Source organism: Cucumis sativus, unplaced genomic scaffold (assembly GCF_000004075.3).
Source record: "Cucumis sativus cultivar 9930 unplaced genomic scaffold, Cucumber_9930_V3 scaffold114, whole genome shotgun sequence".
In the NCBI taxonomy this organism is placed as follows: Eukaryota; Viridiplantae; Streptophyta; class Magnoliopsida; order Cucurbitales; family Cucurbitaceae; genus Cucumis; species Cucumis sativus.
Genome location: NW_022279520.1, coordinates 37,318 through 60,187, shown reverse-complemented (window position 1 = coordinate 60,187; position 22,870 = coordinate 37,318). Strand labels below are relative to the sequence as shown.

General features: G+C 33.7%; 2 protein-coding genes, 2 long non-coding RNA genes and 1 pseudogene across 5 annotated transcripts; 3 read left to right on the top strand and 2 right to left on the bottom strand.

Annotated features, from left to right (window-relative positions):
* Positions 1-3,680: 3,680 nt before the first annotated feature.
* Positions 3,681-4,470, bottom strand: LOC116405523. Its single transcript, XR_004218654.1, has 2 exons — positions 4,228-4,470; positions 3,681-4,020 (listed from the first exon to the last, which is right to left on the bottom strand). It is a non-coding gene; the product is annotated as an uncharacterized LOC116405523 (long non-coding RNA).
* A 3,394-nt stretch (positions 4,471-7,864) lies between these two features.
* On the top strand, positions 7,865-9,467 carry LOC116405519 (mitogen-activated protein kinase kinase 5-like). The gene is given in 4 exon segments (XM_031889493.1): positions 7,865-8,553; positions 8,556-8,921; positions 8,924-8,971; positions 8,974-9,467. Coding segments are annotated over 4 exon segments (1,098 nt in total). The 5' UTR covers positions 7,865-8,081; the 3' UTR covers positions 9,186-9,467.
* An 888-nt stretch (positions 9,468-10,355) lies between these two features.
* On the top strand, positions 10,356-15,196 carry LOC116405520 (annotated as a pseudogene).
* A 2-nt stretch (positions 15,197-15,198) lies between these two features.
* Positions 15,199-15,797, top strand: LOC116405521. The gene is made up of 2 exons (XR_004218653.1): positions 15,199-15,285; positions 15,494-15,797. It is a non-coding gene; the product is annotated as an uncharacterized LOC116405521 (long non-coding RNA).
* A 1,078-nt stretch (positions 15,798-16,875) lies between these two features.
* On the bottom strand, positions 16,876-20,062 carry LOC116401676. Of its 2 annotated transcripts, none has more exons than XM_031889492.1 (5): positions 19,081-20,062; positions 18,533-18,777; positions 18,378-18,411; positions 17,492-18,129; positions 16,876-17,293 (listed from the first exon to the last, which is right to left on the bottom strand). In XM_031889492.1, exons 1-5 carry the CDS (start codon positions 19,397-19,399, stop codon positions 17,006-17,008), a joined length of 1,524 nt encoding a protein of 507 aa, XP_031745352.1. In that variant the 5' UTR covers positions 19,400-20,062; the 3' UTR covers positions 16,876-17,005. The 2 variants fall into 2 exon arrangements, with proteins under 2 accessions (XP_031745352.1, XP_031745351.1); XM_031889491.1 differs by having other exon boundaries at positions 17,492-18,234; positions 19,081-20,061.
* Positions 20,063-22,870: the final 2,808 nt, after the last annotated feature.

Genomic DNA, 22,870 nt, shown 5'->3' with positions numbered 1-22,870 from the left:
TTCCTAAGTGGAGCTGCATTGGGAAAGACGACCCTATTTCTTGTAGTATCATGATATGGAATGGTATTTGAAGAGGCAGAATCAAGATTGCTCAATAATAAAATAAAGAAATCGAATAAAATTTTATGAACATGTCATAGATAACATTCAGATACAGGATTTGATGGTACATTTCTAACACCAAACCAACTCTAACACCATAAGAGAGAAGGAAAGTCTATCAGAGGTTACCAATAACATTAGTCAGAGCTGTTCCCAAGTCTGAGGATGATGAGATCTACATGTCGCTACTTTTCGTTGTCATCGTTGAAGCTCTTCAATAGCTTCCCAGAGCCGGTCTTTTGCCTCACAAAGACACCACTCAGGCTCCGAATTCTAGATGCTACTACTACTTTTTTTAAGAGATGGAGATTAAGATGAGGAAAAAGGAGGGAAAGATGAGAAGAAGAAGAAGAGGATGACATTTTGCGATGTGGAGAAATGAAAACAGTGGCATATGAGGAATAAGGATTTTTGAAGGACAACTTCCAATGCCACCTAAAAATTGTTGGAAGTTATCCCACAACTGTCGACGCTTTTAATAAAGCATCGACAGTTCCCTTTTGTCATGCGTCAGAAGATATTGCATCTCCTGACACACCAATGAATGCGTCGGGAGATGTCTTATCTTCTGATGGTGTAAAAATGGCTTCAGAAGATCCAAAATTTCTTGCAGTGAAAATACAATCTAAACGGTGAAGTACAATATAAAATGCGACATTAATTAGAGATATTGAAATACAATAGAAAAGGTTGGCACTAGAGTCAGATCAACCAGAGAAGAAGAATATTAAAAGGTAGAAGTACAAAGTTAAACAAGTTGGTTATTTCTTGCGTGATTTTGTAGAGACTCAAGTTTGAAGAGGAACATTAGATGATTCTAGGGTTGATTTTTTTTTTTTTGTTCTTTCAGTATGGTTAGGAAAATATGCATTTTTTAAAAAGTAGGTTGCTTAATTTTGAAAGAGAATATGTGTATATGATATTAAAAAAAATGTCAAATCGCGTATTAGACATTGATGAATTTAATATACACTCAAAGGGCTCGACCCCCAGCTTTATGCTCCCTCCCTCACTCCCTCTTCCTCTCCTTCTTCCAACCATTTTTAAACCTAGGTTCAAGCCCCACTCCTTACAATTTAAACTTTTGGATCCGTCCCTAGCATCAAATATGTATCAATGAAGTATACGAGAGTATTGATATCTAATACGTATTTGATATTGATTATCTATCTCACGTAGAAGATTTGCGCTTTAGAATATGTATAACAAGCAACATTGTTCTACAAATTTTTTCTTTTGCATGTTATATTCTTTATCTTTTCAAATAAATTTATACTTAACCTTACATGAAGTTGAAGTTTAAATGTGTGTGCTTTTTTTAATCAAGATTTGTATATATTTTCCTTTTGAGGTTAATGATAGCACCAAAAATGTTAGATTTGGCAATGATAATTCAATAATCATATATAATTATAATTATTAGGGAGGCTTACATAGGCCAAGCCGAGCTTTCTCGAACCGATAATTTACATCCTTAATTTATCTTCCTTGCACCTTATTTTCTTTGCAATAGAAACTTGTTTCAAAACCCCATCAGTTACTATTAGGTTGAAAACTATTTAGCCGAGAAATTATTCACATTCTCTATATATTTGACCAGGACTTGCCACTAAAATATGTTCTTGATATGTGATTCGATAAACTACTTGGTTTGAATTTGAACAACGAAATTCGTACATTCATTAAATTTTATTTTTTTAAAAAAAAAGAATAATATCAAACACTATACCACTCATTGTTAGAATTTAGAAACTAGAAACTAAAAATATGGCTTCTGTAGGAGGTTGGAAGATACGGATATGGACCAAAGTTGCCTCATTCTTACGAAGAAAATGGAAACTTCAAATCCTTTTTTGAAATCAAATCTAATTTAAGAAAGAAATCGTTGTAATAATTAAAAGTATATACAATTGTTGAGGTGAAATGATAAAACTCATTTTTGTTGAATGCTACATTCTAGGAATCAATGTCCTCTTCCAAAGGTTGAAAAGACAGATATCTACCACAAACACTTTCTTCAATTTGGAGAAAAGAAATTGAAATTTGTTGTTTATTACTTTGCTTCACCAATTCCTCTTTTGTTTTTATTTCTTTTCCTTCAAAAGATGATTCTCTCTCTTAATAAATTTTATTGTTTTTTCTCTCATGAAGAAAATTTAATATATAAATAAATTTAAAAACCATGTAGTATATGTAGTTTCTAAAATAGAACAATACATTATTTGTTTACATTCTAATTTTGGTTTCTTTTTAATAAAAAAAAAAGATTAACTAATAGAAACACATTTTATTTTAATTAGTAAGTAATTATCTCAATTGATGTTAAATGGTTCAAATCTTTGTACACATTTTGCATCTCTTGTACCACAACTCTCCATTATAGAATTTTGGTTGTTGATAATAAAATCATATATTTGTTTGTTTTGAAAGCACTTTGAGATGTTATAAGTCATAAGTGTTTGGTAGGGTGCATTTTAAAAGAGAAGTTAATTTAATAACAAGGTTCACTGATCTCCATCTCCATGATGCACTAAACATATTTGTGTTCTTTAATGGAAGAGATTCAGAAAAAAGAAGACTACCGAGGGGCAGGGGGTGGAGTAGCATGTGATGTGTGTCCTCCCTCCTCTACCCTCTCAACTCCAAAAGCTGATGATTATGAATTTAACCAAAAGACGTTGGATTTAAAACTGGGATCCACAACAGGGTTTTCTTTACCATTCTGTCCATCTCACCAACCCCCCTGACCTGCTCTTAACACAACAACCAAAATAATTTTTCAACTTTTTTTTTTTTTACTTTTAACCATATGAGAAGCAGGAGGAGAAGCAAGAGGGTGTTTGTAAAAGTTGAATTCTTGTAAGATTAAATTTAATGATGTAAGGTCCCACATTTGAAAGAGAAGGGAAATGGCAATAACGACAAACAAAAAGTGTAAATAATCAATCAAATGGAGGAGTTGAATTATATATCCCAAAGAATGGGAGTAAAAGAATAATGTGATTAGAGATTTGAAAAGTGGTTTAGGTTTGGAAAATAGTGATTATCAAATATAGAGTGGGGGGCGCATGTGAGCATGGATTTCGTTGCTTTTAGAGTATCTATTCACTAATAATGCATCTCAACTTTGTCCCACATTTATGCTTTTGACTCCCTCCATCTTATTTTTAATCATATTCAATCAATCCACTCTTAGTCTTAATATCATTTTACTCTCAACTTTTTATGTGATCTATCATTATATTTAACGTCTCAATCTTCATAATTTTGTTTAATCATTCAATATTTTTTATTATATTTGTGAGTGTTTAGATAAGTTTACGCGCACCTCAACTAATCTCACTGGACTACCCACCTAACTCTTTAATTCCTACGTAGGTGGTCATCATGGATTGAACTCATAATCTCTTAGTTAGTGTTTAATTATTCAAAATTAGTTGGGTAAACATCTCGTTTTTTAGTTTTTGTGGAAATTAAGTTTAGTTTCTCTCCATTTCTTACTAATGATTTGTATTTCTATTAAGTACAAGTATATCATCTTACAAATATATTTTTTGATTTTGTTGGTGGTATTATCATGTATAAATTATGTATTATAATTAGTTATTTTTGTTATTTTGTTTTCCAAATTTGTACGGTGAAAGAGTACTGTAAATACTCCTAATTACCATCAGTTAAATTAATGAGAAAACACCTCAATTATTAACTGTTGGACATTAGTTTATATGGTATCAGAGCAATTCTGACCCACGTCTTCTTCTCCTTTTTTGCTCCGATCCTTTCTTCCACCGTGGGAACTGAAGCAAGCTCTTCTTCTTCAACCTCCAAAGAACTATCATCACCCCTCTTCCTTCTAACAAATCTAAGCAACCTGTGTTGAAATTTGTTGAACCATCTTCTGCAAGAGAGCCTCAACTTCTGCAAATATTAGAGAAGAGAAATAATTAGTTACAACTATATTTTGTTAGAAGAGGAAGTTATTTTGTTTCAACAAAATAACTAATAAAAATCTTGTAGCCTCAAAGAAAAATTGCATAGAATAAATCCATGGAGATGTAATAAAAAAAATGAGTTCACACGGCTCGAATCTACTTTCACACTAAATGTTGAATAAAGAAATTTTACCTTGAAGAGTGGATGTAAGCTATATGCTGAACTACTATAAACTTCATCTTGTTGATTTTCTCATCTCTTCATCTTCCTTAAGAAACCCCCTTTTGAAATCCTTCTTCCTTCTTCCTTCTTCCTTGTCTCCCTCGGTGAACCATGCAAAGAAGAAAAGAAGTACAATGAAAAGTAAATGACAACTAGCAAACGAGTCCAAAAGGTGGGAGAAAAGAAAAGAGTAAAAAGGTAACTCTACTTTTAATTTCCCAAAAAGAATATACTTGTCTCAAAGTTGATTTTACAAAGAAATAAAAACTTTTGTTTCTACTATTTTCAAGAACTGGTATCCGAGCCATCAGAAGAAAGGAAATAAAATGACTATTACGAAGTATGAAATTGAAAATTTTGATGGGAATGGAGACTTTACCTTGTGGAAAAAAAGAATTACTGCAATCTTTAGTTCACAAAAGGTTTTGAAGCTTTAGAAGATCCAAAGGAACTCCCTGCAACTTTAGCCAAGTAAGAAAAGAAACAATGGAAGAGGTAGCTTACGGTACACTTGTTATGAATATTACGATAATGTGCTGAGACAGATAATTGAAGAAACCACTGCTTTTGCTACTTGGAGAAATTGAAGGTTTTGTATGAAAAGAAAGACCAACGCAATAAAATGTTCATAAGGAATAAGTTATTTTCATCTAAAATGAATCAGAACAAGAATCTTGATGAAAATTTAGATGAGTTAAAGAAACTTACCAATGTCCTTAATCAAACAGGGGAGGAGTTGGGGCAGAAAGTGAAGTTGCTATTCTCATTAATTCGATACATGACACCTACAAGGAAGTGAAGACAACCCTGAAGTATGGTAGAAAGACAATCACAGTGAATTAAGTCATTACAGCCCTAAAAAGTAAGGAACTGGAATTGAAGACAGAAAACAAGACTTCAAATGCAGCATAATCTCTATTCTCAAGGGGAAAATTTCTTTTAGAAAATCCTTCCCGATGTTGAGTAATACGCGTCGAGAATACACCAAGCTCTTGTAATGCATGAGAACAAACTTTGTTATAATAAGGAGATGTGTGATATGTATTGCTTTAGTTTACTTTATAGAACGGTTATCAATTCAAGGGATCATGTCCATTGACTAACCAAGTAAACTCGATTGATGTTCACTAGGGAAAGCTCAAAGTTTATGCTACTTATCCTCATGCAGGTTCTCCATTGAAAAATATCAAATGTTTATTTTCTCCCATTTATCAATTTATCATTTGTGGAAGGGATTGTTGAAATAAATGATTATTATTTGTGATTCTTCCTAAATAAATGCATCACTTCATGAAAAGTATTAATAACTAAATTATAGGAAATGACATGACTTTTCGAATGTCCACGAATAATTCTATAAATAAATTATTTTCTATTTGATTGATAGAAGATTCATATCAATAATCCTAGTCTTCTTCAAAAGACGTTATGTGCGTAAATACATATTTCTTCCTACAAACAACTCACTCACTAGGGCAACATATAAGATCATGCCACGTCCCATTTATTACTCACTTCTTAATTAATGAGCAAACCTCTCTACTCTATTTATCATTTAGTTTCCATAATTGTAAGGCCGAGAGAGTATTTGTATTTTGATTTATGTTATTCTTCAATGGTTTATATGCAAAAAATATATATTTTTCTCTTCGGACTCCAATTATTACAAGAACACTTTTTCTAAGCTTTTGGTCACTTACATCTTTTTCTCACAATCCAACTAGAGAATAAAGTTTAAAATGTTTCCAAATAAGAAAATTGAAAATTACCAAAGGCATAGTTTTTTCTATTATAGTTTATGGCTTCCATAAACCTTTTTAAGATAGGAAATACTCATGGCTTTCTTAAACTTTTTCAACGTAGGACCTTTATGTGACAACAAAAAATCAACCACTTCCACATTGATAAGATATTCAAAGAATCCATAGCTTCTGCAACATTTATAAAACTCGACATATGACACTATCTGCTTCTCATTTTGATGCTCCAATACTATTTGTTAGTACAACATACTCTCTATATATCTCCATCATGGTATGATATTGTTAAATAGAGTTCAACCACATATCACATCATGATCTACTTTTGAGACTTTATTATATCTTTGTTCGACACCTGAAGATCTCTATTTGCATGGTTAAGTATGAGGCATGACTCTAATACCCCATTAGGCAGAAAATAATAGGGAATTAATAAAGCAAACAATGAAAACTAAAAACAAAGAATCTAGGTACAAAAACTTCTAAGTCGAAGAAAAACTGTTGCAATCTTAAAGAATAATTTTTATTATCATGACTTCACTTACAGAAGTCCCTCTCAAAGTTTTTTGCTACCCACACATTTTTTCCACTCTCCAACTAAAGAGTACAAAAATAATTTAATTAGAGTTAGCATACTAAAGCCAAGTGTTTCCAACATAGACCGTGTAGAACCAAAGACGTAACTCCTTTTATAGCATATGACTTTTGTAAACATTTTTAATATAGAAAAACCTCACGCCTTTTCTAACCTAACCGCAAACCCCTGTTGAACTCATCCATTTGCAAAAATGAATTTCAATTTGAATCATGTCCTCATCTTGAGTAAGTAATTGGATGGTAGTTTTGACATGTGGATTGTTGTCTCTAACTTGATCTACTCTCCTAGACTGGTTCAAAAGCTTGCAAAAATAGGAGGAAATTAGTACAAAAGTTTGTGAAAAGGAGAGAAGAATAGATGTGTGACATGGAGGGAACTTGAATGGTTTTATTGAATTTTAAGAGGGAGATGTATAGTAAAAAAAAATCATAAAATACAAAGGAAAATGGATTTGAATGAAGCAAAAGAAAGATAATAATAAAAAAAAAAGATGGAAAATTATATTAAAAAGAGAAATAAAAAGGTAATAAATATAAGATTATATAGTTGAAGTAGGTGATATCCTTTAATTTAGGCATACATCAGCATTTGTGTCTGGTATTCGATCTAATTTCCGTAAGAATCAAAGTGGGAGGGTTAGGGAATGGGATTGGGCTTGGGCTTGGGCTTGGGCTTGGGCTTGGGCTTGGGAAAAAGGGGTTTGGTGGGTTTGAAGAAAGAAAGAAACAAAGAGGGTATAATTGTATGATCCAGTGATAGAGATGTAAAAGAAAAGAAAAGAAAAGTGCACCGAAAGGAGAGAGAGAGAGAGAGATGGATACATAATGAAATATGAAATACGAAATACGTAGAGAAAGGTCCAAAAGAAGAGAACACGCTCCCATTCTGAAATAATGGAGTGTTTCCAATAATTAATAAAGGCCATTGGTCCGTGTTGTACACTCCGGTTTCAGTCGCGTCAACCCTCACCCCTCTTCCTCCATAATATCTATATGATTCCCTCTTTTGATTTCGACCTCTCCCTCGATCTAATATATTCATTCTTTTTTTTATATATATATATATATATATATTTTCTTTCTATTAACCCCAACACACACACACACACACACACTAATTAAATATATAATATATAAATATATAAATATAAAAGTTAAATACATATTACACATCACTTACCCTTTCCTTCCCTTTCCTTCCTCCGTTTCATTTTGTAGAAAGAAAGAAAGAAAAAAAAAAAAAAAAAAAGTTAATTTGGTTTCCCTCATTTTTCTTCCCCTCCTTTCCCTCTTCCAAGAACTTTCTCTTTTTAATCCCTCCCACTATAATCAATCAATCTCTTCTTCTTCTTCTTCTTCTTCCTTCTTCGATCCATTTTCTCTATCTTTATTCTTCAATTTTCTTTCTTCCTTTTCATTTTATTCTATTTCGATTCCTCCTCTTCTTCTTCTTCTTCATCAGAGCCGATGAGACCTTTCCAGCCGCCTCCAGCTACAAATCCTCCCACCGATCGTACTCGTCGCCGTCCCCATCTAAATCTCCATCTTCCTCAACGTGACAACACATCTTTGGCTGTTCCTCTTCCTTTGCCTCCTACCTCCTCCAACTCTGCCCCTCCTCCTTCCACCAGTCAACTCCACAACGCCAATCGCCCCCCTGACCCTCTTCCTCCCCAACGTCACCCTTTCACCCTTTCTGACTTTGAGCGTGTCAGCCGAATCGGAAGTGGATGTGGAGGTACCGTTTACAAAGTCCTTCACCGTCCCACCGGTCATGTTTATGCTCTCAAGGTCATTTACGGAAACCATGAAGATGCGGTTAGGCTTCAGATGTGCCGCGAGGTCGAGATCCTTCGTGACGTTGACAATCCCTATGTTGTTAAGTGCCACGATATGTTTGATCATAACGGTGAAATCCAGGTTCTTCTTGAGTATATGGATCGGGTTCTTTGGAAGGAACACACATCCCTCAAGAACATCAACTCTCTGATTTGGCTCGCCAGATTCTTAGCGGTCTTGCTTATCTTCATAGCCGACGTATCGTTCATCGCGATATCAAACCCTCCAATCTTCTCATCAATTCTCGAAGGCAGGTTAAGATCGCTGATTTTGGCGTCGGTCGAATCTTGGAACAGACTATGGACCCTTGTAATTCCTCGGTTGGGACTATTGCGTATATGAGCCCTGAGAGAATCAATTCCGATCTAAATCAGGGTCAGTACAATGGTTATGCAGGGGATATTTGGAGCTTTGGGGTTAGCATATTGGAATTCTATCTGGGTCGCTTTCCTCTTGCTGTTGAGAGGCCTGGGATTGGGCTAGCTTGATGTGTGCTATATGTATGGCTCAGCCACCGGAGGCCCGGCCACTGCTTCACCGGAGTTTCGTCACTTTATTGCTTGTTGTTTGCAAAGAGAAGCTCGGAAGAGATGGACTGCAGCTGCATTACTGGAGCATGCGTTCATAACAAGGAAAAATGGAGCAAGTCAGTACCAGAACAAGCAAGCTCATCATCAGAATCTTCGTCAACTTTTACCTCCTCCGCCTCTTCATCCTCCCAGCCTTTCTTGAGCCAACAAGACAGTCTTTTAATATTTTTCTCATTTTGTTTCTCTTTTTCTTTTTTTCCTTGAATTACTCTGTCTTCCTGAGAAGCATGACGACCGCCATTATTGTCCTGTAATTTTTCTGGAATAGCCCAAGGGTATGGTAAATTATTTGCTGTTTAGAATCAGTAAATCAATCTGTTTTTCACGACATTTTTCAGAACAAACAATGCAAAAATTCTGTAATCTTTTGCCGGTGGCTGAAATATCAATCAAGCTAAATCAAATTCATTTTAACTTTCCTTAACTCTAGCTCGCTAGATTAGATTATGTTTTTTTTTTAATATATGACTCTTGGTACTCTCTTTTCTTGTCATTCTTACCAAAGTTGGGTCATATTTGTGGCCTCTTTCAATCATTTGTATTTGTTTGTGGAATCAAATAGCACATAATAGCTCTATAGCAATGGCCTCACTTTGTTAGGACCAAGAGTTTAATGATTGGGTTTTCTGTTCCATTTAAATATATGATCTCCTCTGCAATGCCCTTTGCTCTTCTTTTGGAATTCAATTCAAAGGTGATAAATGGCAGATGAGGGAGCTTCATGGAATGATAATCATATCATATTTTATCGTCATTGTTAAAAGGGGTGTTGAATCTGCTCATCATGAAAAGCATTTTGACTTGAAATTGACCTTTTATGATGACAAAGATCTCGTATAAACACGACTCCTTATGGTTGAATAACTTCCTTGAGTTTACCTTACGCTTAAAGCCAGTTCAATCGTGACTAAAATCAAGCACTTTGAATGGATCAATATAAGAAGAAAATAGCTTTGGAGGAGATGGCCTAGACTTTTTGTTTGCATTTTCCACAATCCCCTTTTCTTCCACATGTTATTGAAGTTGAACTTGCAATTTTACACAAGAGATGGAGAATGGGAGAGCGGCTTAAAGACTTGAACTTTGTGCTTTTTAGGCCAAACCCATTTTAATTCCTAAGTTGAAAACGCAATGGTGGACCTTTTTTCTCAGCTGGTCCTCTATTCACAACAAGAGGTTCATTTTTCCCCTCTGCTAAGTACCCACCAAAGAAATACATCAGTTATTCTTTTTCAAACTTATAAAAGTCAAATCTTTAACTGAAAAGAAGATTAAAAACTGAATCGAACCCCATCCAAGAGTATTTTTTCAAACATGTAATGGGGTTTTGTCTGAACTTGAAGAAGTTTACGTCTAATTATTCTGTTTTTATTATTACTTTTTAAAAATACATACTTTATGTAATGTAATGCAATAAATAAACAAGTCAAAATTAAATGGGGAAGACGCAAGAGGACGATATTTCGCAGAAGCTTCCTAGCTGCTGTTGAGTTTCGCTATATTGCCTTCCCTTCCCATCAGCCATCCAACTCGACTTCTTCTTCGCTTGATCTATAATTTTGGTGAAGTCGAAAATCTTATTTCGAAGAACTTTCCTTCTGGCTGGCCTTCGCCGGCTGTGTTGGCCAGAGATTTTATTTTTAAGCAACTGAAATTACCTATACGATCCAAATTAGTGGGACCCGACTGCTTCTTGTCTTATTTTCTCCCCTTGCGTTTGAGGGTTGGAATCTCAGCTCGATTTGGGGAGTTCTTGATCATTCTCCAGCTGGGATTCGACCTGGATATCCTCGTTGCGTCAGTTCAAGTTCATCTCCAATCTGGTAAATATCCTCTTGCTCTTTTTCTTGTTTGGGTAACGAAATCTTGTTTTAATCTCGACTCGATCTGATTTCTTCTTTCTGTTGAGTTAATATTGCTTTGGATTTGACTTGTGGAAGATGAAGTAGCTGATGAGTTGTATATGTAAATCAGCCCAGATTTGTATTTTTAGTGTAGTGGAAAGGTATAATTGATCGGGATAGCTGTGGTTGTAGATGGGATCAACAGAGGAGAAAACAAATTACTTATCAGATGAAGAAATTCCATTGAAGTCATCGCCAGTTGCGAAGAACGTATTGCATAGTTTTGATTGTGAGACGGCTGCTGTGCGTTCTTCCCCAGATACAAGATGGTGGAAGACTAGCAACATTCGTATTAGACCTCTTAGAAGTGCTTATATAGTGTTGGTTAGAGCAAAGATCAACGTGTTGCTACCTTTTGGTCCTTTGGCAATTCTGCTACATTACTTAACGGGAAAGCATGTAAGAACTACTCCTCTTCATAATTTTACTGGTTGATTTTCTGCAATAGTAAATGACATGGTTGGATTTGAGAAGAAAGAAATGGTGAAAGACTTGTATTGGGTAACTTTTTCATGAACAGAAGCTCCTAGACAATCAAAGACAGTTTCTCATTATTTGATTTAATGAAGATATGGTCTATGACCATCTTCTATTGACCTGTTTATATTATTTTGGATATTAAAAAATTCAGCTTTAAGATCGTTTTGCTGGTTAGTACTTTGGCTTGTATGATTTGTCTCATGGTTCATAATTCCTTGATAGTCAGTTTTATATGTCAGGGATGGGTCTTCTTTTCACTTTACTTGGAATTACACCCTTGGCAGAACGTCTTGGTTATGCAACTGAGTAAGATTTGGTTTCACATATTCTATGTTTTAGATTTCATATTATTCCATTTGTGCTACACTTATTTTTCAAAAATATTTGTGACAGGCAGCTTGCTTTCTACACTGGACCAACAGGTTGAGTGCTACCTGATCAGGCATTGCTTGTTTCGATCATTTAATGGTGGCTTTTTGGTTAGTTTCCTTAATAACTCAAATGCCAATGGTTTTTGCAGTTGTGGTCTTTTGAATGCAACATTTGGAAATGCAACTGAAATGATCATATCAATATATGCGTTAAAGAGTGGGATGATTAGGGTTGTTCAACAGTCATTGCTGGGGTCAATCTTGTCAAATATGCTCCTTTGTGCTTGGTTGCGCTTTTTCACTGTGGATTATTCATCATACAAAGTGCAGGTTTTCAATAAGGTACAGGGTTTCGTTCTCTTGGGCATTATGCTTTACCTCTATTTTAGAGATATTTTACTTGCACCTTATTAGTTTACATTAAGATATATGACTATTTTGCAACAGGTGCTGCTGTTGTAAATTCAGGATTGTTGTTGATGGCTGTAATGGGAACGACTTTTCCGGCCATGCTCATTTCACCCCACAGAACTTCATTTGGGAGAGTCAGCATTATCTCTTTCAAGATTTAGCAGTTGTATAATGTTAATTGCATATGCAAGCTACCTTTTCTTTCAACTAAAAAGTCAGCATGATCTCTATGGTCCTCTGACGAGGTGAGTCTCTTTGGATCTATGTTTGGATCTTGCTTTTAATTATTGTCTTTAGTTAACAAGCAATTGTTCTTCACTTGGCTTCTTTCATCTGTAACATACTATAATATTTTCAACTATTAGGGCGAATTAGGAATCAGGATTTGCAACATCTATAAGAGGCGAGCTTGAAACGATGGCTAGGAAACTGTTTATTTTATTTTTTTCAAGAAGAAATAAAAAAGAGAACTAGTACCATCAATAATAAATGCTCATGTGACGGTAACATAATTATCATACATAACCTCAATCACCTAGTTGTTTTACATATGATAACTTTAACTGGACTAGTGGGGAATGCATCCTTTAGGAATGGGAACTTAACAAATGAGGCACAAATCAAATTGGTTAGCTTTTCAAGTGTTTAAATTTAAAAAATAATTCATTTTGGGAGGCAACCACTCAAAATGACTTTTAGAGAACTTTCAAACTTTATTTTAAACAGGTTTTTATAAAAAAAGTTCAAATGGAAATGAGTTTTGATAAACACTTTCTTCTCTAGTCAATCCAAATATGTCTTTAGGGGCGCTTTTTATTTGTTAAGTAGTCCCCACACTTAAAAAATGCAGAATCAAAGAAATGATCAACACTTTTTTTGTTCACTCTAGAACTCCATTTTAAGCAGATATGCATTTAATTCTAATGGTTTTAGCCTTTTCTTATATTTCTTTAGGAAGTTGATGGAGAAGTGAGGACGATTCTGAGATTTATGCTTGGGAAGCAATTGGATGGCTTGCCATCTTGACTGTATGGGTATCTGTTTTATCTGGATACCTTGTTGATGCTATCCAGGTAAATCTTATTGTGATTGCTTTTAAATTATTAACTATAATTATTTGCATTCTATTATTGTTTGCTTTGCTTGTCCATCCATGCGCTGACTCTGATTAAGTTCTCGGTAGCTCAATGCTTGTTTTTTTAAGTGAAAATTTGAACCTTTTCCTTTTTCTAGAAGAATAGCAGTAAAGAAGATATGGAAGAAACAAAGATGTTTTTTCAAATATCAAATATTAGTTAATTCGATCCATATAAAGCAGTTATCATAAAACATATCCAAAATTCATGTGACAATATCTTGATGTTTGGTGCTTAATATTGGTTTCTCGTATCCAGTAAATTTAAGTAGAAGTTTGTGGATCTTTTTCTCAGGAGCATCTGAATCATTAAATTTGCCAGTGGCATTTATTAGTGTAATTTTGTTGCCAATTGTTGGAAATGCTGCTGAACATGCAAGTGCAATCATGTTTGCCATGAAGGATAAGCTTGTGAGCACTTTCTGGATTTATTAAATTTTATTATTTTTCCAATCATCTCTTTTGTTTGGTTTGATTGACGTAAAAGTTATTGTAGGACATCACTCTTGGAGTTGCTATTGGATCATCTACACAAATATCCATGTTTGTGGTATGTGTTGCGGATTATGTTTTAGGGTCCATTTGATTGACACTCTCCTTCTTAGTTTTTCCTTTCTTGTTTTTTTTTTTACTTTAAAAAAATCAGAATCGAAATGTTTTTATAGTATTGAATTATATAACATGCATTAAAACAAATTAAATATTTTAAAAAGACTCTATGGTATTGAATATAATTTCACCAAAGCAAAATAATAATAATAATTGAAACTTTCTTCAACTAAAGTTCAATTTTGATTTGACAGGTTATCCCACACTCTTATCTTAGATAATGTTATCTTACCTTACTTGAGTTTATTCAATTAGAATAATTTATAAATTTTATTTTTATCTCTCCTTACCAAATGTTTTTGCTTTTCATGACTCAATTGTATACACGAATAAAATCTAAAAAAGAGAAAATTTACTTTTCTTTGTTTTACTATTTTCGAACATATCAAAATGAAAACAAATAGAATAAAATTTTAGATATATATCATTGATAGAATCTAAAATTTACTGCATTTTATAAATATTTTCAATAGTTTTGCCTCGAGGGAAAGTTAATAGAGATTTGAGAAATAAACATAGCTGAAGGCTGTTTAATGAAGAGAGAAAAAAGAATGATAAGGCTTAGAGAGAAGAAGAAAGAAAAGGAAAAGAAAGTTTTAAGAGAAAAAATGCATTGGAAGAAAGAAGAGATAAACGTGTGGTACATGTATTAAAACAGGAGAAAGGGAAAAAAAAAAAACTTAGTGTTTGTTATTTTTTCTCAAATTTGGCCAATTTTCTTTGGAAAACGTACCTTAAACTTAAAACAAGAAACAAAAATAATTATCATATAAGTTGCTCCTTAAGAAACAAGCAATGAAAACAAGAAACAATCTTATCAAATGTGTTCTAAATTGCGGTTGATTTTAACCCTAGATCTTAAAAACTGTTGTGTTGGCTTGGAAATTGATTTTGTACTGGTAACTTGACTGTGTGTTATTGATGTGTGTAGATCCCGTTTTGCGTAGTAGTTGGATGGTGCATGGGAAAACCAATGGACTTAAACTTCAAACTCTTTGAAACAGCAACGTTGTTCATCACTGTGCTAGTAGTGGCCTTTATGTTGCAGGTGTGATATCTTCAATCTATACTCTTGTAATTAAATTCATTTGCAATTTAATAGCTATCCTTAGTACTATTACTTTGAAATTTTTGGTGCATTTCCATTAATGAGTTTTCATTTATATGCAAAGCACCATTCATAGTAGTAGAACGATTGATATCTTAGTTTTGTATAACTCGGCATTGGTCAAATTTGCAGGAGGGACATCAAATTATTTCAAAGGTCTGATGCTTATTCTATGTTATCTCATAGTGGCAGCCAGTTTTTTGTACACGTTGATCCTAGTAATGGTGAGTAGTTACTTCTTGAATCCACATACAAGCTGGACTCGTCCATCTCGTTTTCTAAATTTACTGTATTTTTGGTAACATCATCTTTCTTGTTTCACGTTTATCAAACACATGCCCTATGATTGCTTCTGGTTTATTGGTCTGCTGTACAAAGTAAACATTTGTTTGTTAATTCTGAGCTCATTATTATTTATGCATTGCTAATCAGATGATTAACACTCGGAGAACGTTTGGTCATGGAAATTTACTGCAAGCTGAACTTTTGCATTTGCATTGGTTCTGAAACCCACATTGCTTCAGTTCGTTGGAACCTGCAAACATTAGAGGACTCACACAAATGGTTTGTCTTTAAATGGTGTTTGGTTTCATTAGTTGAACTGTACTGTAATCTTTTTGTGGCTTGACAGTTGATCTTTTCTCTTCTTTTGTCATCTTCCTCTTTAACTTGTTTATCATAAACTTGAGAGCTGTAATCTATATTCATTAATTGTAAGCTCTTTCTTTTATTGTTCCTCTTGGTTTTCTTCCTAACCAACCGATTAAATTACTCATCACCACCGGATTCTAATATGAAAGAAGCTAGTTAGTTAAAAGAAGAGCCGTTTCATTACAAGGGTATGAATTTTCTTTTTATAAGAAAAATGCATGGATATCCATCCCCACTTGCAACTCTGTAGCATTATCCTTTCGAGGAAAGGCATAACTTAGAACTAATCTTGGAAAGAGTAACATATAAGTCGAACATTGTGAGTTTTTTTTTCCTGCAAAGTAATGGAGAAATATTATGAAATGATTTATACCAAATTCTACAAAGGTCATGATGATGTATTGTCTTATTGAATGATATCTCTTAATTGAACACATCTCTTGTCCCAAATAATTGTAGTCCCCCCACCACCACCAAACTCCAACCTATATAATGTATCTCCATGGAATAATGTAATGATGATAACACTCTGGAATCTTGGTAAATGATTAACAAACGATGCTGAGGCCTAATATAGTACAAAGAGAATCATTTGTGGAGAACGAGGGGGAGTAGCACGGGTAAGGCTTCTGAGCTGAATAAGGAATTGGTAGTATTTATTATTTAAATAAGCAGCCCCAGTTTTCTAGAAAATGTACAAAATGGAGCAAAACTACCCATGGAGTGAGCATTATCTAGAAAAGTAGGATGCAAAAGATAGAAAGAAAAACTGTTCCACACTCGGAACAAAATCTAAGGTGGAAGATGTTTCTGTGTAGGATCTTTAACATCTATCACTTTTTAGCTTAGCTAAATAGAATATATTCTAATGAAACAATCACAATCAACTAAGGGAAAGTGCCACCAATATTTATATTTATATAACTCGAAATCTTATCTGATCCAATCCCACTTAACTATTGATTGTAAAGAAAGTTTTATTTTGTTTTTTGTTTTTTTCTTTTTTAAGGACGCAATCTTTTGTCTTCAACTGAGTCAGTCTACCGTTTGTCTTCTCGACTTGGCAATATATATGAAAGACAAAAAGATTTGGTAATCAAGATTAGTATTGTTCTTTCAACTACAGTAATACAGGGTAGGTAATTAGGAACAAGACAACCCTATATATAATAACATTATTTCCAGTATATATTGACAAACAATTATCCTACTTATAAATTGTGTCTGGGTCAGAAACTGCTAACCTTAAAACATCCCTAATTGGAATAAGCTATAGCACGTGGAGGAATGGAATTAGCTTGCCCTTGCCTTGCCAAGTAAACAATCACTGGAATCTTCAAAGGGATTGGCTCTTCTTGCCAAGCTCACAGAATCGATATAATTTGTGAGGCTATGAGCAGAAATACCAGGAAATGCCAGTCCTATCACCCTTGCCAATATGCAAAACCATCCCTCCTTGTACTCAGGTCCATGTGTGTAGCCCATCAGCAAGCTTCTGAGCAGCTCCCAAAAAGCATTGAGATATTCCGGTATCAGGTATCTAATCCCGAGGAAATTCTTGTTCGGTTCCTCATCTACTTTCTTCATTATGCAAATAGAAAAAACAAATTTATAGAATAAGAACCACAAATTGGGTCTAAGTATCAAAAGATCGGAACTGATAGAACATCATACAACTTTATTCTTAATGAGAGAAGTTCATTCATAATATGGTTCAGATTCATAATTAAAAAGTCTTGCTAAAACCACACGGACACAGGAGTTGGACAATGTACATACATGTTCAGTGAATAGGCTGTCGTAGTATAGACAGACTCCAAAATGCTTAAATAAAAAAGCTTTATTGTCGTAAGGCAACCTTGGTACAATGTCATTGCAGTATACAACCCTGAAGTACCTTGGAATGGGATTTACCAAATAGGGCTCCATGAACTGCCCCAGTTGCTTGTTCCCAACCCTGGGCTGCCCAAATGTATATACGCCCAATAGCCTACCCATTATTTCCATTTCCTCGTGCAGCACCAGAACTGTAGGGAATAATATTGCAAGTGCTCCGCCTAAACTATGACCAGTGACCACAAACTTTGCATTTTTATGCTCCATAAGTAATCTCCTGAGTTGAAGTTTTACCGTGTAGTATGCAGTCAACTGCTCCACTTCTGGTGTAACTTCATCAAACTGTTCAATGTTTTGATCAATCTTTGAGATTGTTGATTTGGTATGCCCAAATGGACTTGTACTACCATGAGAAACATCTGAAGCAATGGAGCTAATACTGGTTTTTGCCTGAAGGTGACCGTTGAAGCTATTGGTGTCTTTTCTGTTGCCCAAACCAAGAGCCTCTAAGAATCCTATGTGAATTTTCCCGACTTCTGGGATCTCGTACCAAGAGTAGTCAAAATCAGTGCTCCAGTCATCTGCATCAAAGGGTTCAGTGCCTCTGAAGCTAATCAATATCAAATTCGCGTCTTTAGGCTTATTGCACAATATGAACACCTGAGTACAGTTGTCCTTTTGAAAATCTACCCAGTTCCATCAAGGTTAAATGGAAAACAGAATTCAGTTATTAGGTCAATCAACCAATTGGCTAAAGAGTAAGCTCTAAATGAAACTAAATATGAATTATTTATCACTAATATGATAAAGATGCTAGTTTTCTTCTTACCATTCCAGCAATTGTAGAAGCCCACAAAATGCATCTGCTTCATTATTAAAGATCAAAGTTAGAGATCTTATCACGTAACCTGAAGCTGACACAGAATTTCTTTTACTCTGAAATGACACATAAACAGAAGGCTGAGAAGCAATGAAATAACTTGCCTTCCAATAACGAAGCACGATATTTTGAATGACCTTTTCATTCTCATAAGATAATTTTGAAGCCATGACGCAAAGGTCCACTAGATTCCGATTGCCCATTTCAAGTCCTAAGCCTCTTTCTTCAGAAACAAAATTAGTAGTTCCTTGAAGCATTTTTTCTTCATTTAATAGATCCATTCGCCCATCTAAAAGCCCAACGGTGCTGATAAAAGTCTCAGTGCCCCTCCGTGGCACTACCACATCTCCTGCTCATTCATCATGGTAGCAAATTCAGTGGTTTAAGAATAAGAACATTCAGAAAATGCAGAGATTTCATGTGTTAATTGGGAAAATTTAGCAAAAATAGTCAATAAACCCACATTGAAAATTTCACTTTCTCTTAAGATTTGATTGTCAATCTGTCATTAACCATAAGGAAAAACTCTTTGAACAGGGAAAGCTTTTGTGGTGAAAAGAACTTTTCAAACAATCAATGAATGCTGCCCATTATGTAAAATCTACATGTGATGAAAAAATTACTTGAGATTTAAAAGCATATGGACCCGCACCGCGTACGATATTGCAGAGCAATCCTAAAAGATTGGCATTCACAGACAGAAGATTGAGAGTGAATTCCACCACATTGCCAGTCCACTCCAATGGTTTCCCCAAAATCGCTATAATTTTTCGAATCAGAATTGATACCATCCATCTGCTTTCCGAAACCTTCGCATCAAAAACACCCTCATCGGAGCTCTCGAAGAATCTCCGTGCACCGTCGCCATCCGGCCAAACCCAGCACCGGAAAACGTCCCTGATTCCACCCTTCTCCGGGCGCACAACAAGGTATCTGAAATCATCACCATTTTTTAATTGGGTAGTAGCCATGTTTCTCAATGTCTTGTACAAGACACCATTTGAATAAAAGCTAACGATTGGTATATATGGAGAGAGGAAAAGGGAATGCAGTTATATGAGTAGCTTAGCCCATTCTGGTTCCCAACTGAACATAACCAACCGATACGTGTATAATCCAACATACCCTCAAGTGTGAAGAAGACGCAAAATGGGATTAAACCCACAAAGCGTAAGTGTGAATGGGACGCTAATTTCAACACTCCCGCAAATGGGAAGGCTTGTAAGTTGGGATTCAGTTCCTGTAGAGCTGGAAATGATGTAAAATTGGAAGAACACATTGAAACAGTGGAAGCGAGAGGGTGCATCCCAGGACCAAAATGGAAGTACATGATTGTAGGTAGGAAATGCGTGGAAGTTTAAAAAAAAAAATGGGAAAAAGTAAGTAAGAGAATATGGGAATGGTGTTGAGGAGTTGGTGGTGTCGTAGCGTAGCGTAGCGTAAAATGAATGGTAGAGCTGCTTACGGCTGGTTTCGCGTTGTGGATAGAATTATGCATTATGGTGTGGTTGTGGCTGGTGCTTACTTTTTCAAACCCTTACAATTGACACTGTCTTTTACTTAAATTTAGCTTTAACCCTCTTTACAAATACAAATATGAGATTTACTCTTAAATTACGAACCCTATCTTAATTAAATATCACCATCCATTTTATTCTCTTCCTTTATTCTTTCCATTTTTCTTTTTATTATCTGTTGATTCTCAAAATGAGTATAGCTATATCAACATATGTACTAGTAGAATTTTAGATCAAACAAATAAAAAAATCTCTCACAAGTCACGATTATTGATTATTCTTTTCTTTTTCTTTTGTTTTCATTTTATTTCTTTTCCCACTCATTTGCTCTTTCTTTTCATATTTGTTCCATTTTAATTGTCATCTTTGTTTCTTTTCTATTTTTGCTTGTTCTTCTTTATATAGGACATTTTAGATTCCATTTCCTCTATGGTAGGTTTTAAACTATTTATAATAACATAACATAACATATATATATATATAATTAATGAGTTGGTTATTTTTGTGTCCCAATAATTATCAAGTAATAAAACAAACTATATTCCTGTCAAAACACTCGAAAATTAGAAAAACATGGTTGACTTTCATAATATTTGGTAAAATCTAAGGATATTTTGAAAAATAACAAAATAAATTAAAATATATACAAGTTATAGTAAAATTTTAGATTTTATCAACGATAGCCACTGGTAGACTTCTATTACCGATGCATATTAATGACTATCAATGATAAAATTTTAATTTTTTTATTATAAGGTAGTAAATATTTTGTCAAATTTGCTATTTTTGAAAATTTTCCTAAATTCTAAACTATGTATAATAATAGTGTAGTTTTAAAGAAGTTGGCGAACTCATAATCCCCACTTTTTTCTTATTGTATTAAAAAAATTTGTGGAATTTAAAAATAGGTTAATTTACATATTTAGAACAAAACTCAAAAGTATTTACACTTCAAAGTCTATGAACTCATCATTGTATTTTCACAAATTGCAAATTTATCTTTCTTGGTTTTGAATTTTGCATGAATATCTACACATCTTCTTCATATTATTATTTTTCCTTCTTCATATTCACACTTCTTGTTCGTGATTTGTTCAAGTCAGTTTGGATTGAATTAAGAAAAAAAATGTTTTTCAAGAAACTCATTTTTTTTAAAAAAAATTCCTAAAAATAGTTTAAAATACACTTAAAAATCTATGTTGAGTGGCTTCCAAACACTTTAATTTTTTTCTTCAAAATAACTTATTTTTTAAATTAGCACTTGAAAATATAATCTAAACACATCTTCTTTTACAGAATTTTTTCCTTCTTTGCCATCTCTCATTTTCTTTTTTTTTTTTCTTCATATTTTTTTACTACATTATCGTGTACCAAAATCTAATTGATCAATCTTCTATCACACTATCTATCCCAGATAGATAAGTAATGGATCTAAACAATTGTTTACCAAATCTAGATGATTGTGTACAAATATTACTAAGATTGTGTACCAAGATCATTTAGATTTAGTACAAGATTGTGTACCAAGATCGCGATCGATTAGTTTTTGTACAAAATCGTTTAGATTTGGTATAAGATCATATACTAAGATTGTTTAGATATTGGTCTATCTTTGTCTATCCTGGATAGATATGTGATAGATTCAAATGATTGTTTAACAAAATCTAAACAATCGTGTATCAATATCTTAACGATACTTTACTTTAGACTCTATTATATGATCGCTTAAATTACAAACTCTTTTTCTCACATGAGTGGTCGATTAATCACGGTAGAGGTGTACACAAGCCGGGTTGTAGGGAAAATATGGACCAACCCAAAGTGACTAGGTTGACAAAATTTGAACCCTATCGGTTCAATTTTGAAGAGTCAACCAAACTCAACCCAACCCAAAAAATTCGAGTTGAGTTGGGCGGGTTGGTTTTTTTTATTATTATATTATTATTCAAATTTTTATATTGGTTATGTAATTGTAAGAATTCAATTTTATCATTTCCATCGTCTTTCAAGTTTCAAACAAAATTTTCATATTCTTTTCAAATTCTAAGTCTACAATAACGTCCATTCAAAAGTTCAAAATCATAAAAATATTAATAATCACAAAAAATAGAAATGTTCATTAAAATTTAGAAATACATCCAAAAATTCAAGTTCATACAAAAATTAATAATCACACAAAATAGAAATGGCAATTAAAATCTAAAAATACATTCAAAAGTTCAAAGTTGAAAGTTCAACAAGTCTAATATTGAAAAATAAATTCAAAAGTTCAAAGTTAAATAATATCCATTAAAAAGTTCAAAGTTCAATAAAAAGAAAGAAAGAAAAAAACTACAGCTTCACGTCCAAAGTGTGCCACGACCATGACATTGGGAGATTGTTCTTGTTGCAATCTTGGTCGCACTTCTTAATACCCGAAAAAAATACAAATACATAAGAATTGCATATAATGTAAGTAATAACATATAATTCTAGAAAAATCACTAATAATAATTAATATGTTTTTCCCTCAAATCCAATTCATTAGTCCAAAACAATAAAAGATGACGAGTTCCCTCCAAAACAAATCATACAAAAGTAAATAAAAATATATTTAGCATAATTCATATTAGTAGTTAGATATGTACGATAAAGAAAGCAATCAATTACCTGTCTCAATATTCTCACAAGTCTCTAACTCTTCAAGTTGTGGATGAAGATCTAATAACATTAAACCGCCTTAAATCCAATTTTGTGTATATATCAAGGTCTAGACTATTCTAGTAGTCAAAGAACTTCGAAAGGAATAAATAATCCTCCCCTTGCATTAAATGTAGATTCAGAGGCGACCGTAGATATTGGAACCGCTAAAACATCTCAAACAATTGTTGATAGAATGGAATATTTGTATCCATTCATTTTCCACCAAGACACAATATCAAATTC